We start from the raw sequence: 17,761 nt of genomic DNA, 5'->3' as shown, positions 1-17,761 counted from the left end.
AGTTTCTTAAAGGAATCTTATCGGTCACATAGTAGTTACAAGAATGTCAGATATAATGATGTATACAATCTAAACAAGACAGGCTAATTAAGAATTTACATAATGTAAAAATATACATATTAAAAGTTAGCCACGTGGACAGATGCATGCATCGGGAAGAGTAGTTGATGGGGGTTGAGGGCCCATATGCGGTAATATTGCTTTTTCTTCCTCAGTTACGATAAATAACTGCCACTCACTGATACAAGTTTTCCACACACACACGTCTAAATGCACAAGGGTAAATAAATGGCGACCTGCCACGTGTACAGTCTCAGGGGGGCCTGTGAGCCTTCTGTGACAGCTCTCACAAAAACAGTACATAGTGAACCCCATGCAGGTAGTAGGAAGCACTGGTTATTTATTCTAGTAGGACTTTGAAAATGCTTAACGTCTGACATTAATATCTGTGAAGAACATGTTTCCTTTTGCTATTTTCAAAACCGACATGCACACGGAGTGGGGGAATTCTGAGGACCGCTTGACCTAACTGTGATAACTGAAATACCCTTAAAGATGCTTTTTAATAACATATTTTAGTCACATACGTAACATAAAACACGGATCATCTACAGCTTTAAGCCAAAAGGTCGAGGAGGTGTATCTGAATTTTAATGCTTTTTGTTTCAGTATCCTGTAGCTTTCTACCTTTGTCCCAAAGAGTGAAACCCATGTAACTGCTTGTTTATTTACCAAAACAGGCACTATTTTGAGCTCTTAAGAGAATATTCAAAACAAAAAAAAAAGTCATTCTCTTTCTCTAGGTCTTTTGAGAAACTTGACCAAAATTATAAATTATTCAAGGTTCCTGTTGAGCAGTGGTATTTTTCTGCGTTACTGCCTAGAGAACAAACCAAATGAAAACTTTGTGACAAGAGCACTGATGTGAAATACGCTTACTAGCAATCAGGAACCCTGGACAGCAGCTCAGCCTTCTTATTTCCTATACACCCGCGTCCACCCTGCTTTCTGCCAGCTACTATGGCCAATGGGCTGGGGGTGGGGGTTGGCTGTGCCTGACAATTTAGGCTTAAAGATCCTCTTACGGACATTTCTCTAGTCGAGTAGAAACCCTTCTATACAAAGCTGGCAGGTTCTCTTCTCTAGAGAGAAGACTGAATGTGAATGTCTCTCTGAATGCTCAAATTGCAAGTTCCTTTTGGGGGAAAAACATTAAAATAACTTGAAGGTCTATTTTATTGGCAACTTAGAATGCAAAGTATTTTATTTTTAAACTTCTAAATGTGAAAACAAGACAGCTTAGGTTAAATAATGAAGTTTCCCAAAGCTGAATGTGCTCATTTGGAGCTCAGCTTTTCTGCCTGAAGTACAAAAAAAACAACTTGCTAAAAACTCCTAGGCAGGAACACTACTACTGTTTTGATGATCTGTGATTAGGTGAGCTGATCAATCTCAGTTGGTAACATCCCTTTTTTATTCCTTGGTAAGGGTTTAAACTCTAGAACAGACACGTTTTCTTTTAGTCTTACGCGGACAACTTCATTCCAAACGTCTCCTGAGAGGCGTATACCATGTACAGGAAGCCATCGTCGTCCTTCTCGCTTTCATACACTTCACAAATTGGCGTGGCCACACTCACCATGCTATGTCCATTCACTAACAGGAAGAAGGCTTGATTAGCGTTGAGCTGTAAGCGCCTTCTGTTGAAAGAAAACGTTAAGAAATGCTGATACGTCAATACCTAGGGAGAATGTGTAAAAAATATCACCCACCCTGGGCATTTTTAGAATTATAAAGATTTTGGGCTTCCCTGGTGGCGCAGTGGTTGGGAGTCCGCCTGCCGATGCAGGGGACGCGGGTTCGTGCCCTGGTCCGGGAAGATCCCACATGCCGCGGAGCGGCTGGGCCCGTGAGCCATGGCCGCTGAACCTGCGCATCCGGAGCCTGTGCTCCGCAACGGGAGAGGCCGCAACAGTGAGAGGCCCGCATACCGCAAAAAAAAAAAGGTATAAAGATTTTGTAAATGCTGCTTTTGGCAAAATGAAATATATGCCTTACGATGACTTGAATGTTTCTTCTCGTAAGACACAGGATGTTTTCTACGACTATATGCATGGTAAGTATTAATGATAATCCTTGCTAGATCATTCTTACTACTTTCCTGAGGCCAGTTTTATTTATTTATTTTGCTAATTAATTATTTATTTGTTTTTGGCTGCGCTGGGTCTTCGTTGTGGTGCGCAGGGCTTCTCACTGTGGTGGCTTCTCTTGTTGCAGAGCACGGGCTCTAGGCACGCGGGCTTCAGTAGTTGTGGCTCGCGGGCTCCAGAGCGCGGGCTCAGTAGTTGTGGTGAACGGGCTTAGTTGCTCCACGGCATGTGGGATCTTCCCAGACCAGGGCTTGAACCCCTGTACCCTGCACTGGCAGGCGGATTCTTAACCACTGCGCCACCAGGGAAGTCCTGAGGCCAGTTTTAAAACTAGTATGCTATCTGAGTAGCCACCAGTGTCTAATGTGATAAAAATAGTTCAAAATATAATTTACAAACTAAGATCTAAGCTGATGCAATTTATTACCATTGGACCACGTCTACATTCTCTTAACTTATTTTCCTATGTAAAACTTTTCTGATTAAGAGACATCTACATAGATGTTATGATGAAAGGATCGGAAGGGACTTGAGATCCAGCAGGTAAGAAATAGAAAAACTCAGAAGTGAAATGTCTTACAGTTTTATTAAGTTGCATAGATTTTTATCAGAGCTAGACTGAAGATTTATCTGTAAGCCTGATGAAGAATGACAAGTCACCCAAAGAAATAAAGTAAAAAGATGATTAAATACCTAATTATCTTGATGAGCTCACTCATGTTGACATGATCAGGCACCAGGAACTTTGTTTTATCCAGGACTGGAAGCTGCTTCTCACCTTTGTATCGTTCTATTATTACCTAGAAAAGAAGCCAGAAAAGTGATTTAAAAATAGCCATTAACAAAGAAAAACGGATGAAATACTTCCTATGTTGTAGCTGGCACATGCCGAGCTGGGCTTTGAAACAGCACTTCTGCTCCTTATGAAGTATGGCACACAAGACAACATGGCTGCCGTCAGCGAGGGGCAAGGTAGCCCTGAGGTGGGGAAAGGAACTTTGCTATAAATTCTGGTATTTGGAACCATGAAAATATACTACCTCGTCAGAAAAAGACCCCAAGCCTTATAACAGCAGAGACGCTGGGTACCAGCTCTAAGTGTAAAGATCTGAATCTATGCCACTTCTACTATCACCATTTCCTGCGACATGACGAGAGTCTTTGAATAAAGCTTTTATCAAAAGCGTAAGTAAGATCTTAACTCTGGTAATAGACTCAAATCCTAAGTAAATATTTGAGAAGCAGAGACCATGATTAGCTGGTCTGGAGATACGTTTTTTTTTTGCAGAAGTCTCGAAGATCCTGCCATTTTGATAAAATATCCTTGATGAACTCTGCAGGGAACAAAAGTAGTTCCACATTATGACTTGAAATAAATCCATTAGCTCCTTGCCATGCTTCCTCCTTTCCATAAAGGAAAAAATTTTTTCTAGTTCTAAGCCACTTTACGTAGGCTCTGACAGCAAACTGGTGACTGCCCTTGAGCCTCAATACTACCTGTTTACTGCACCAGAGACATCCTTCCCCACACAGAGCAATTCTTTACCCTGCCATGACAATGAGAAGCTGTAAGACAGGACCGGAAAATCTTCCGAAGAGGGAAAAATGCCCGTATGTGTATTGTAGCACTGTGCGGGGCCTACATGAGGTTCTGTGTAAGGCCTGGTCAAGCCGTCGTCACCCTCCTTGGTAAGATCAATAGCTTTATCTCTGAGGTGTGTTCAGAACATGGCATCTACAAGTATGAATGTGACTTCTGTAAAAAACCTAAAACTACTAGCAGAAAAGATGACTGTAGATATTCGCAGACATTCGCATTTCAGAAGGAGGCTATGGAACAAATACTGGCAGACTGTTGGGCTGGCTATTTGTCTCCAGTGACTGACGAGTACCTGCTAGCAAAGAGACACAGCAGGTACTCAAAAGTGAAGAAAATCCTTGAAAAGGAAATTACCCAGAAGCCTCATCCCCAGGCCGTATGTTGGCCCTGAGTGTGAAGACAGACTGACATTTCCAACCAGTCCAAGAAACGTATCTTCTAACTACAGAATCCTACAGTCATGACACTGCTGAGCAGACCCATCCTATTCTCCCTTCTGTGCACCCCACAACCCCAGCCCCACAGATCTTCCCATCTTCTTTTCCCCCACTTTGGTATGAGATGATCAATCAGAAAGCCAACCATGAAAGCTTCTGCAGAATTCAGCAGTGGAGTTGCTTTGGAAGTGGTCTGTAAGAGGTAACAATCATGTCCCCAGAATTATGCAAAAATTTCCAACCACATGGGTGGATTCTCTTCCCATTGTATAGATGGGGATATGGCTGCTCCTCTCAGAATTTTAGTAATGAGCCCAAGATCACTTAGTAACCTTGAACCTAAGGCCTGAACTCAGCCACTGTCTGAAGCCAAAAGCTCCTTGACCATTTCTCTCTAGACCTAGTGCCTCAGCAGAAACCTATTTAAGGTCCACCACCAAAGGATCCAGGGCACACAGGACACTGCTGGCTGGGCACAGCAATAAGCATCTGAGGGCCTACACATGACAGGAGCAGCATCTTTACTCAGTCTCCTGCAAAGAAATAAAATATAAGGAGAGCCTTCTTTCTCTGGGGCATCAAAGTCAGGCAGCCTGGAATGCGCAGTCACATTTAAATCTTGAGGGCTACCGATTTCCCACAGCAGTAGTCTCTGCTTGCTTCAAAAGAGGGTGGATACCAACTTTCACTGATAAAATACCAACAGATCTAGCCCCTCTATCCCTTCCCCCGCAAGTAAAATACCCTTGATTTGTGAAGTGTGTAACATTAACACAGTAAACTCAGACTTAGGAGGAAACAGAATGTGATTAGATTAAACTGTAGATTAAGGTATCTCCATTCTAGGTCATGAAACTGACACACCAGTTGCATAGCTGAGGATTCCTATAGAAACCCATCAGGTAGGGACTTCCCTGGTGGTGCAGTGGTTAAGAATCTGCCTGCCAATGCAGGAGACACGGGTTTGATCCCCGGTCTAGGAAGATCCCACGTGCCACGGAGCAACTAAGCCCGTGCGCCACAGCTACTGAGCCTGTGCTCTAGAGCCCGTGCTCCACAACAAGAGAGGCCACCGCATGAGAAGCCCGCACACCGCAACGAAGAGCAGCCCCCCATCACCGCAACTAGAGAAAGCCTGCGTGCAGCAATGAAGACCCAACGCAGCCAAAAATAAATAAATAATCAAGCAAACAAATAAAAAATAAATAAATATAAATTAAAAGAAGAAACCCGTCAGTTAGTCGCACACAGCAGCACTGTACAGAAGCTGTGTTCAAGCCGTGCCCCCGGCCGCGTCCCTTAGTAACAACGGACGCGGAGACCACCGTTCAAGCCGTGCCCCCGGCCGCGTCCCTTAGTAACAAGTGACGCGGAGACCACCGTTCAAGCCGTGCCCCCATCCGCGTCCCTTAGTAACAACGGACGCGGAGACCACCGTTCAAGCCGTGCCCTCGTCTGCGTCCCTTAGTAACAACTGACGCGGAGACCACCTACCGGGATTTTGGTAGGATGCTGCTCCCGGATGAGTCGGACATCTTCTACTCTTTGTTCTGCAAAGGAAAGGACGAAACACAGGCATTATTAAGGGCCAAATATGCAGCTTCTTCCCTGCATTTTTACCTGGTGACTTCCACATCTGAATCCACCTATCCTTAGCTGTGGCAGAGCAAAGCAGTAAAGACATCTTCCCTAGAACTGAGAGAAACCAAACACTAACACTTCATGCCTGGCAAAGGTTGGTATACAAGATTAACATACAGAAATTGGTTGCATTTCTTTACATTAACAATGAGATATCAGAAAGGGAATGTAAAAAAGCTACCTTTTAAAATCACACCAGGGACTTTCCTGGTGACTCAGAGGTTAAGAATCTGCCTGCCAATGCAAGAGACACGGGTTCGAGCCCAGGTCTGGGGAGATCCCACATGCCGCAGTGCAACTAAGCCCGTGCACCGCAACTACTGAGCCCATGTACCTAGAACCCGTGCTCTGCAACAAAAGAAGCCACCGCAATAAGCCCACATGCTGCAACGAAGAGTAGCCCCCGCTCGCCACAACTAGAGAAAGCCTGTGTGCGGCAACAAAGACCCAACACAGCCAGAAAAGAAAAAAAAAAACCACACCTTAGGAATAAAGCTGACCAAGGAGGTGAAAGAGTTATACACTGAGAACTATAAAACATTAATAAAAGAAATTAAAGATGATTCAAAGAAACAGAAAGATATCCCATGCCCTTTGATTGGAAGAATATTGGTTTTTTTTTTTTTTGGCTGCACAGCATGTGGGATCTTAGTTCCCCGACCAGGGACTGAATGTACACACCCTGTATTGGAAGGGCAGAGTCTTAACCACTGGACTGCCAGGGAAGTCCCTGGAAAAATATTGTTAAAGTGGCCATACTACACAAAGCGATCTACAGATTTAATGTGATCCCTATCAAATTACCCATGATATTTTTCACAGAACTAGAACAAATAATCCTAAAATTTATATGGAACCATAAAAGACCCAGAATTGCCAAAGCAATCCTGAGGAAAATGAGCAAAGCAGGAGGCATAACCCTCCTAGACTTCAGACAATACTACAAAGCTACAGAAACCAAAAGTGTGGTACTGGCACAGAAACAGACATATGGATCAACTGAACAGAGCAGAGAGCCCAGAAATAAACCCACACACCTATGGTCAATTAATCTTCAACAAAGGAGGCAAGAATATACAATGGAAAAATGACAGTCTCTTCAGCAAGTGGTTCTGGGAAAGTGGGACAGCTGCACGTAAATCAATGAAGCTAGAACACACCTTCACACTATGCACAAAAATCAACTCAAAATGGCTTAAAGACCTAAATGGAAGGGAGGACAACCATAAAACTCCTAGCTAGACAAGTGCAGAGGTAAAACATTCTTTGACATAGATCACTGCAATGTTTTCATAGGTCAGTCTCCCGAGGCAGTAAAAATAAAAGCAAAAATAAACAATGGGACCTAATCAAACTTACAAGCTTTTGCACAGCAAAGGAGACATTAAAAAAGAACCGAAAAGACAACCTACAGCATGGGAGAAAATATCTGCAAATGATGCGACCGACAAGGGCTTAATTTCCAAAATATACAAACAGGTCATACAACTCAGCAAAACGAAGAACCTAATCAAAAAATGGGCAGAAGACCTAAATAGACATTTCTCCAAAGAAGACATCCACGAAGACATCCAATAGGCACATAAAAACATGCTCAACATCACTAATTATTAGGGAAATGCAAATCAAAACTACAATGAGGTATCATCTCACACCCATCAGAATGGCCATCATCAAAAAGTCTACAAATAGGGCTTCCCTGGTGGCACAGTGGTTGAGAGTCCACCTGCCGATGCAGGGGACGTGGGTTCGTGCCCCGGTCCGGGAAGATCCCACATGCCACTGAGCGGCTGGGCCCGTGAGCCATGGCCGCTGAGCCTGCGCATCCAGAGCCTGTGCTCCGCAACGGGAGAGGCCACAACAGTGAGAGGCCCGTGTACCGCAAAAAAAAGTCTACAGATAACAAATGCTGGAGAGGGTGTGGAGAAAAGGGAACCCTCCTACACTGTTGGTGGGAATGTTAGCTGGTGCAGCTGCTATGGAGAACAACACTACGGAGGTTCCTCAAAAAGCTAAAAATAGAGCTACCATATGATCCAGCAATTCCACTCCTGGGCATATGTCCGAAGAAAACTCTAACTCGAAAAGATATGTGCACCCCTATGTTCGCAGCAGCACTATTCACAATAACCAAGGCATGGAAGCCACCTAAATGTCCATCAACAGAGGAGTGGATAAAGAAGGTGTGTTACATACATACAATGGAGTACTACTCAGCCAAAGAGAATGAAATAATGCCATTTGCAGCTACGTGGATGGACCTAGAGATTATCATACAAAGCGAAATAAGTCAGAAAGAGAAAGACAAACACCATATGATATCAGTTGTACATGGAGTCTAAAATATGACACTAATGAATTTATCTACGAAACAGAAAGAGACTAACAGACGTAGAGAACAGACTTCTGGTTGCCAAGGCGGACCAGGGTGGGGAGTGCTGGATTGGGAGTTTGGGACTAACAGATGCAAACTACTACATACAGAGTGGATAAACAACAAGGTCCTATTTTATAGCACAGGGAACTATATTCAATATTCTGTAATAAACCATAATAGAAAAGAAAAAAGATTCAGTGAGAATGTTGGTACGCCCCTTGCAAATATCTGGCACATAGTAAATGCTTAATAAATGCTGTTATTAAATAAAAAACGAGGGGCTTCCCTGGTGGCGCAGTGGTTGGGAGTCCGCCTGCCGATGCAGGGGACACAGGTTCGTGCCCCGGTCCGGGAGGATCCCACATGCCGCGGAGCGGCTGGGCCCATGAGCCATGGCCGCTGAGCCTGCGCGTCCGGAGCCTGTGCTCCGCAACGGGAGAGGCCGCAACGGTGAGAGGCCCGCGTACCACACACACACAAAAAAAAAAAAGGAAATAATGCCACTTGCAACAACATGGATGGACCTAGAGATTATCATACTAAGTAAGTCAGACAGAGAAAGACAAATATCATATATGATATCACATGTAAAATCTAAAAAATAATACAAACGAACTTATTTACAAAGGGTCTGGAGAGCTTCCAGGTGGCAGGAGAGTGCAATCACCAAACTCCACAGAGACAGAAGCTCCCGTGCTCAGCACTCTTCCGGACCTTACCCCACTCTTCCGGACCTTACCCCATGTATCTCTTCATTCAGCTGTTCACCTGCTACGCTTTAATATCCTTTGCAATAATCTGATAATCTAGTAATTAAAGGCTTTTCCTGAGCTCTGGGAGCCACTCTAGTAATTTAATCAAATACAAGGTGGTCTTGGGAAACTGATTTATAGCTAGTCAGAGCAAGGACCTGTACCTGCAATTAGCCTTTGGTGGGGGGCGGGGGGGGCTGTCAGGTGGGACGGAGCCCTTAACCTGCTGGATCTGAGGCTATCACCAGGTAGTGCTAGAATTGAGTTAAACTGGATGACAACTAGCTGAATTGCTTGTCTGGTGTCAGAAGTGAGCCGCAGTGTTTATGGAGTACTGCAGAGTAGAGGGGACACAAAGGAAGAGTTTTCCTTTCTATCATCCTTAGAACCCCGCTCTATTTCTAGGGGTGTCATGGATACTTCAGCATTTCTCTCAGCCCTAAGACCTGTCCCTATGTCTGTCCTACCCCAGAAAAGACGCTCTACCATCTACACTTAGCTATCAGCCATCTTCACAACAAAAACCTCCATCTTGTCAGAGTAGATTTCACAAGCAAGGGGAAATCAGAATTTAATTAATTCACTGTAGCCAATAAATAGTAAGTTTAATACACCCCGAAATGTTTCACATTTAAAAGCTCATCCAAAAAAATTTAAAAGGTTCAAGGAATCATTGAGGCATAAGGGGGAGAGAATTTGTTATGCAAGGAAAACAGGTTTATTTTGGTGAGTGGAGCAGGAAAAAACAAAATGGGCTCTAAATGTGGGGCTTCAAAGTCCAACTACAGCGTCAAAAGTTTTCTTTATCTTGATTTATCCCCAAAATATGATCCAAAAAGGAAGGCAAAAATGATTATTTTCATTAAAGGTGGGACAACAGAGGAAGACAACTGACTTCCCTAAGGTGAAAAGAGTAGTACCAAAGTCCTGCAGGAATGTCTTTAGCATCCTGGCCAGTTGTAATGAAAATCCAGTGGTGAGCCCAGAGTGATTAAATAAATATGGTATATGCTGACGCCTAACTCTGAATAGAAGGCTGTTTTTAGAAGCCAACAGTATATTTAACAAAAGCATTACCAACGCCACTGGATCAAAGGCACACGAGAGCACTTCTTTTACCCAATTATTTTCTTAATGCTGTGATGATCTGTTTATCATTTGCCTTTCTCAACAGACTGCCCCTGGCAGTCAGGGATCCAGCTCTAGTCATGTCTGTATTCCCCAGGGCTCAGGCTTGTACATGGATGATATACTTCCCCAGATTCCTCTTCCTGTCTCTAAGAACGCTTATAAGCCTTACAAAAATAGAAACTAGGAGTCTAAGGTGTCTTATTTGCAAAGATGCTTTGAGATAGATTCCCTAGGGCATTTAAAGTAAGGCTTACATATATTTTCCAGGATTTAGTTCACTGAAGTGGAACCATAAATATTTTCCCCAATATGCCTATAAATAAAAAACATAAAATTCCACCCATCAGTGAGTGACACAGCGTAAGAGCAGGGAGTGTTACCTAGGTGTTGGCATAAATCTCCTTCTCCAGTCTCCCTGTTACATAGCTGGAGCTATTTATTCTAGACCATCACATGAACTTCCGAAACATGCAGACCTTTTGTTATTGATGGTGAAGCTTAAGATCTAGGTTTAACATTGAATCTCAGCAGAATGATGTCTAGGAGACAGATCTGTTATTAAACAAACTAGGGCAACCCTAGAAAAAAATGGAGTGAGATTATGACATTTGAGAAGACTGAATCCAAAAATGTTTGCTCAAATACAACTTCTGAAGTTGATAAAAATTTTCAAACCATTTGTAAGGAAACACTATTGCCTCTTGACTCAGAGTGTTGGCCCACTTCATGTACTGGAAATGATGGCTACCTACTGGAGGACAGAAGAATTCCTATCAGAAGGGTACAAGTCCAGACTCTGCCACTAGGTGGACCATGATTTCCACCTCTCAGGGCCCCACCCAGTTTCTTTGGCCACAAAAGTAAGTGGTTGTTTTGGGCGAGCCCTAAGATTCATCTCAACCCTTTTAACCCTGGTAGAATATATCACAGCAGAGATATACTCAATTTTTAATTAACCTAAACTCACTCACTTGGGAACAGTACTGTTCAAGCTAACTGGGGCTGGTCTTAGTGTCTATAAAAAAGGTATCTCCAGGGTTTCCCTGGTGGCACAGTGGTTGAGAGTCCGCCTGCCGATGCAGGGGACGCGGGTTCGTGTCGCGGTCCAGGAAGATCCCACATGCCGCGGAGCGGCTGGGCCTGTGAGCCGTGGCCGCTGAGCCTACGCGTCCGGAGCCTGTGCTCCCCAACGGGAGAGGCCACAACAGTGAGAGGCCCACACACCGCAAAAAAAAAAAAAAGGTATCTCCAAACAACTTATTTCCCTCATTTACTGTGTTACAAATCTCTGAAAATTGTCAGTGCTGATTACCATAATCAGTAGCAAGGAAAGGCAGTAGCCATTAAATGATGTGATATTTTTCTGCAAAATGACTATTTTTTTAAAAATTATTTTTTTATTTGGCTGTGTTGGGTCTTCATTGCCGTGCGTGGGCTTTCTCTAGTTGCGGCGAGCAGGCGCTACTCTTTGTTGAGGTGTGTGGGCTTCTCACTGTGGTGGCTTCTTGTTGCGGACACAGGCTCTAGGCACGCGGGCCTCAGTAGTTGTGGCACGTGAGCTCAGGAGTTGTGGGTCACAGGCTCTAGAGCGCAGCCTCAGTAGTTGTGGTGCATGGGCTTAGCTGCGCCGCGACATGTGGGATCTTCCTGGACCAGGGCTCGAACCTGTGTCCCCTGCATTGGCAGGCGGATTCTTAACCACTGCGCCACCAAGGAAGCCCTGCAAAATGACTATTAAAGAGCCCTTTTAAAAAAAAGTGGGGGGACGGGGGTAATCCTAGGAGTTCTCTTCACAAGGAGAAAATTTTCCTTTTTTATTTTATCTATGAGAAGATGCATGTTAGCTGAACCTATTATGGTAATCATTTCACAATATATGTAAACCAAGCCATCATGCTGAATACCTTAAATTTATACAGTGATGAATGTCATTTCTCAATAAAAGTAGAAAAAAAAGAATCAGAGTCAGGAGACCAGGGAGAAAAAAAGGAGGAGTGGGAGTAAAGGTGAACAAAGAGGAAACTCCACAAATACACTAATGGAGAAAAAAATGAGGCATACCTGCTGGTCTACCCTCAAGGCCACAGGCACCAGGGGAATTCCTTCTAATTCGCTATTTTATTCTCATTTATTCTCACTTTTATTCTAGTTATTCCTCACCTTTCCTACTCTTACCACCTACTCTTCTTGAGCGATTTTTCTAGATAACCTAAAAATACTCTACGCAAAAAGAAAGTAACTATAGTATTGGTCATGAGAAAATGGGCATCTTTCCCATACAAATGTCCCCAGTTAGCTTTCAATGCCACAGTCTGTAAGGACAGAAGCCAGATACAACGGCAAATCTGCTCTAAATGCTGTTCTCATGGCTGCATATAAAGTAAGCAATATTCATGAGTATCAACTTGAGTTCATGAAAGTCACTAAAGAGAAAATTTCTTTAAAAAAAAAAAAAAGACACGTCTAAGTTTTGCTAACCAACGGCTTCAAGAGGCGGAAAGGATATGCTCCACAGCTCAACGTGAATTTCATCTACTGCAGCTTCCAAGGCACAAGAAACAATTATCAATAACCAGATCCACAAAACCATATCCTAGCTCAAGTGAAGGCTCGGCTCCTTCTAGACTCCAGGAAACTAGACAAAAGTAGACGAAAGCGATACTTACTGCTCAAGCTCCCAAAGATTAGAGCAGGAAGGAACGCTGGTGCCGCCCTACTCCACCTGGCCTTCCAGGGCTGAGATAAACAAGCCCTACACAGCGATATGCAAGGAGGCCACGTTGTTACTGCAGAACCGTCTTGCTTAAAGGGAGCACCAATCACTTCCTTCCCATGGGTTTTGTGGAGGAGTAAATATTGTGATGGTGTCACCTCCAGTTTCAACGAAATGCCAGCAAGCTAACTGGGGATTCTAGCCTGAACTGGGAGAGAACGGATTCGCCGCTGCTGTCAAAGAATGCTGTCGCACGCCGGTTAGAAGAGCCACCCACCCTAGCTCTTGTGCCACAAATAGGACCAAGACGTCCCGGCCACGCGGGGCTGCAGGGGAAGGGGCAGGCGTGAGGAGGCGCGGCCTCGGAGTCACTCCTCTCCACGGAGGGCCTGACGCGTAAAGGGACCAGGTGTGACCCGGACGACGCACCAGAAAACGACTGCCTTGCACCCCCGCTGCCACCACTTCCGAGAACCTGTCCCAGCCCGACGCCCGGGCCAGCCTCCCCTACAAGGAGGGCACCCCCTGCGCGGCTCGCGCTCGTCTCGTCGTGGGGACCTAACACCCCAGGGCTGGAGGGCTGGCGGGCCCCGAGCCCACAACCCGCCCGGCCTCCCGGGGCCAAAAGGTGATTCAGCAGCTCCGCGCCAGTGCACCCTCGGCCCCTCGGCCCCCGCGCTCCGGCCACTCGGGCCCGCAGTCCCCTGGGCCCGGCAGCCCTCGGCCAGTCAGGCCCCCGCCTCGGCCCTTCGGCCGCCCGGGCCCGGCCCTCCCGCAGCCCCCGCCTCAGCCTGGCTCAGCCCCTCAGCCCTCGGCACCTCGGCCCGTCCGCCCTCTCCGGAGCTCCTCCGCCAGGGCCGGCCCCACCGCCTCGGCCCCTCAGGCCCCCGGCCCTCCGTCAGCGGCCGGACCCGCGGCACCCACCGAAGGTTCGGCGCTGTTTGAAGGTTTTCTCCGACGGCATGGCGCGGCAGGCTGGGCGGGGGCGGCGAGGGGGAGAGTCCCGGCGGCTCCAGGCGGTGGCTGAGACGGTTCCGACTGTGGCGACAGCGACGGCTCTTGTGTCTTCTCAGCCCGCAGCCGCGTCAGATGACCTGCGCGGCGTCCCGGGGGGCGGGGCCAGGAGCGGGCCGCCGCCGTCGCCATGGCGGGCGTGGCGGAAGCAGGACGAGCGCCGCGCCCGGGGAGGGGTCGGGGCTGGCGGGAGTCGGGGCGGTCGGCGGCCCGCGTGGGGAGCGCGAGCGCTGGATCGGCCTGTGACCCGCGGAAACGCGCCGCGGAGACACGCACGGTGCTGCCCCTGCGGCCGAGCTTCCGCGACTCGGCCTCGCTCCTGTTCCCGGTGCCGGTTCTGATGCCTGGTGATGTTTGCACCTGAAAATAAAGGGGTGTTGTGCCCCTGCCTCCTTTGGGGCTGCTGGTGCTTTTCCGCCGGCGGCTTTTTGTGTCTTTGTTATCGTTGGCTTCCACGTCAAGTACGTCTCAGTTTTCTCCTCTTTTTTAAGGAAACTGTCCACTGGTAACTTCCGGCACGCATTGTCCCAACTAGGAAAAGAACCGCAACTGTGTTATTTCAGGTTATGGTCGGTAAAGTCCGGCCCTGGAGAAAGTCCGTGCCCTGAGCTCAGCATCCGACCTCAGGTAACTCAGGTGGTCGAATGAGCCCTGGGCATCACCTTCGCTGACAGGGCGCGGGCCTGCCCACACCTGGGCAGGGTTCACTGCCTTTCATTCATCTCTGCTGGTCTCAGATACGGAGTCTTACCCGTGTTCACACCTCTCAGTCTTTAAAACACTAACTAGCTGAGCTACCTTGAATACGTAACCATTTTTCTCAGTCTCCGACTCGTGTGTAAGAGGGCCATACTATTTTAGAACTCCAAGTGCTTTCTGAGGAGCAAATGAAAGGAGCCTGGTAGAATATAGATACTACGCAACGTTTAGTTATCAAATCAGTTATTGCCCAACTCAAACATCTGATAAACAGGTATCTGAATGAACAGCACGTGATTCTTTGGCTGTTTTTGCTGTTTAACATTTCATACTTTGAAAGTATTTTCCCCTTTTTAAGTTTGTAAAAGCCTTTCTTAAAATGTCTGTTTCATAAAGTAATTGGATTGTGCTAATATACAGTTATTATACAAACGTACAAAACCTACTAAAATATATTTCTCAAAGGGGTTCCAATGCACCTGGAATTTCTTTCTCTACAGAGTAGCCAAGTATCTTCTATAATTAGCTGTCAGAACAGTGATGTTAGTTGTAGCTCTGTACTGTGCCGCTATTTACAAAAGAAAAGTGCATTTGTGCATATGTCACTTTCCCAGGTTTTTTTTTTTTTCTCCTCTTTCTGTCACAGTTCTTTACCTTAAAAAATCTCTAATAGTGTACAGTTAATAAAGATGACTTAAACATTCTGTCTGCTTTCCAATGTTCCAAAGGAAGGTTTTAAGCTCCAAGTGTACTATCTTGGTTGTTTTTGATTTATTCTGTGAAGATTAGGGGGGCGCGGGGAAATCCAGTAAGTGTACCTACCCTCTGCCAGACACAGAATGATCAGTTGCGTAGTCTTAAATGAGAGCGTAGACTGTGTATTGCTTTCTTTTCTGGGTTTTTATGATATTGAGTATTGACTGGTGAGTGCTTTTTTGGCTTAATTGGTAGTTTGTCAGAAATGGACTTTTTGTTCCCTTGCTGGACAACTGTTCCAAATGCAAGAGGAGTGGAAAAAAAAAAATCGATATCAGGCATCTGGAGCTGGGGGCTGGGGAAGGAGAGTTTCATATTTTCCCAGTCCCTTAGGCATCCATAAAGCTTTACCAAATAACCTCAGGCCTTGGGTTCACTGCCCCAGGGATTACCTCAAGGGCTGTGATAGAGATGGGACAGGATTACTCTTTGTGATTTTCAAGTACTGAAGTGCACATTTACAGTGATTGCTATGCTATTATCTCCACTTTCTACTTGAATCTAAAACCACACTTCCCTATAGGTGTCTCAGAAAAATCACCCAGAGCAGTTGGTGTGTAAAGGTGTCTCATGAGCATGTAAGAACAACATATTGAAATAAAATATAAATTATATTTAGTTTACTAATTTAGTCATATGCAAATAATATCAACCAAGAAGTACCATAACTTCATGTAAAATTTGAAAACAAGTGTGCTTGAGTGTATGTGAAAAATTTCATGTGCCCCCAGATTGCAGTTTTGTTTTTGTTTCATTTTGGTTGTGCCATGTGGCATGAGGGATCTTATAGTTCCCCGACCAGGGATGGAACCCGTGCCCCCTGCAGTGGAACTGCAGAGTCTTAACCACTGGACCACCAGGGAAATCTCCCCCCAGACTGCAGTTTAATATATGTCCGACGTAGTAAATGATATTCAGAGTGGTAAATTAATATCATGATCTATTTTAAGCTAGTTAATATAAGAATAGTACGGTTTATTTTTAAACGATTAACAAATATTACTCTTCTTTGAAATAATCCACATACAGTAGAAAAGACCGCATCTGTCATGTGAATTTATTCAGTGTTTTCTCCAGAAATCTCATGGTACTCTTAAGCTATTAAATAATCATTCTAGAAAGCCAAGCAGTGTCAGTTTTAAGTAACTCTTGCCCTATTTCTTTCTATAAGGTAACAGCTAGAAATTGAATATGATGTCCCAGCATTAGTGAAGTAACATGCTGTAAATCATGCTGTCTCGCTATTTCTAAGAATCTGTTAAACGAGGCATGAAAAAAAAACAAAAACACAAAGCGTGAAACATTATCTGGCGGTGCAGAACACGTTAGGGTTATTTTGCCACACTCAGTATGGAGGGCAAGTCACACTGAGAGTTAGTTCAGCTCTTCAGGCCTGCCCGGCCTGTCCTGCCTCTCTTCTTTCTGATTGGGAAAGATATTCCACCCTCCTTGCTGTCTGGGCCACTATTGGCCAGTGGTCCAATCAGTCTTGTGTCATCTCTGCTCTTTAGCTAAAGTAAACAAACAAGTATTGCTCAAGAGCAGTGTTCCCGCTGTTCTCAGAAAGGACTCAGCCAGGAGGGTTTTGCAGTTGATGCTCCACAGCTTGCAGTCCTTAGGAGGGTCTTCACCAGGTCCAGGAGGAATTGTCCGAAGCGAGAAAGGCACCATGTGGAAGTGCTTCCTCTCCCAGGACGCTCTGGCTCTGGTGTACAACTTCAGAAACCAGCACACTGGTGCATGCAGGAGAGTGATCTCAAATCACTCCTAAAACCTAACATTGTCTCTTAAGTGAGTGTGTAACAACTAATGGAGCTGGCAGGCATTCCACAGGGTTTTTTTCTTTGTTGTCGTTTTTTGCTTGTTTAATTCCAAACAAATTCTGAAGGATTGCTATTTTCCAGCTTTTTGCCCATGTTGGGACTAAAGGATGTAATCATTGAGACTCTTATTTCACACCTCAAACCTCTTGTTTAGCCTTTGAATATTTTCCCTTCTTTCCATTCACCTTGACTGTTTCTTCTGAGCAGTGGGCAAGATGCCATTTTTTCACATCTGGATTCTGAGAACCAGCATGGGGAAAGTTAACAGGGTTTTCTTAAGTTCAAGAACTACTACTTTCAGGGGCAACCTGAAAGAACGACTACTTTTGAGGCAACCAACTGAGAAATGCCTCGTCCTGTACTCTACTAATTTCCTTAGTTGTTATCAGTTCTCACTAACAAAGACTTCATTCTTATATTCCCGACATACTGTTAAAACAAATGATCTCTTGGTGCAGCCGCTGTGGAGGACAGTATGGAGGTTTCTCAAAAAATTCAAAATAAACCTACCATATGACTCAGCAGTTCCACTCCTGAATATATGTCTGAAAAAACCCCACTAATTCGAAAAGATATATGCACCCCAATGTTCATAGCAGCATTATTTACAATTGCCAAGATATGGAAGCAACCTAAATGCCCATCAAGAGATGAATGGATGAAGATGT

General features: G+C 45.2%; 1 protein-coding gene across 1 annotated transcript; it reads right to left on the bottom strand.

Moving 5' to 3' along the window:
- Positions 1–35: 35 nt before the first annotated feature.
- Positions 36–13,860, bottom strand: MAP1LC3B (microtubule associated protein 1 light chain 3 beta). The gene is made up of 4 exons (XM_024735556.1): positions 13,726–13,860; positions 5,682–5,737; positions 2,844–2,950; positions 36–1,700 (listed from the first exon to the last, which is right to left on the bottom strand). Exons 1-4 carry the CDS (start codon positions 13,763–13,765, stop codon positions 1,526–1,528), a joined length of 378 nt encoding a protein of 125 aa, XP_024591324.1. The 5' UTR covers positions 13,766–13,860; the 3' UTR covers positions 36–1,525.
- Between the last annotated feature and the right edge of the window lie 3,901 nt (positions 13,861–17,761).

Source organism: Neophocaena asiaeorientalis, unplaced genomic scaffold, assembly GCF_003031525.2.
Source record: "Neophocaena asiaeorientalis asiaeorientalis breed wild unplaced genomic scaffold, Neophocaena_asiaeorientalis_V1.1 scaffold40, whole genome shotgun sequence".
In the NCBI taxonomy this organism is placed as follows: domain Eukaryota; kingdom Metazoa; phylum Chordata; class Mammalia; order Artiodactyla; family Phocoenidae; genus Neophocaena; species Neophocaena asiaeorientalis.
This window is presented reverse-complemented; position numbering and strand designations above follow the sequence as displayed.

Bases quoted from the DNA above. Each gene is read 5' to 3' on its own strand.
- MAP1LC3B (XM_024735556.1), bottom strand. From the start codon at position 13,765: ATGCCGTCGGAGAAAACCTTCAAACAGCGCCGAACCTTCG. The intron at 2,951-5,681 runs GTAGGTGGTCTC...CTTCTTTTCTAG, and splicing joins AGCATCCTACCAAAATCCCG to GTAATAATAGAACGATACAA. The intron at 1,701-2,843 runs GTATTTAATCAT...TTCTTTCAACAG, and splicing joins GAGCTCATCAAGATAATTAG to AAGGCGCTTACAGCTCAACG.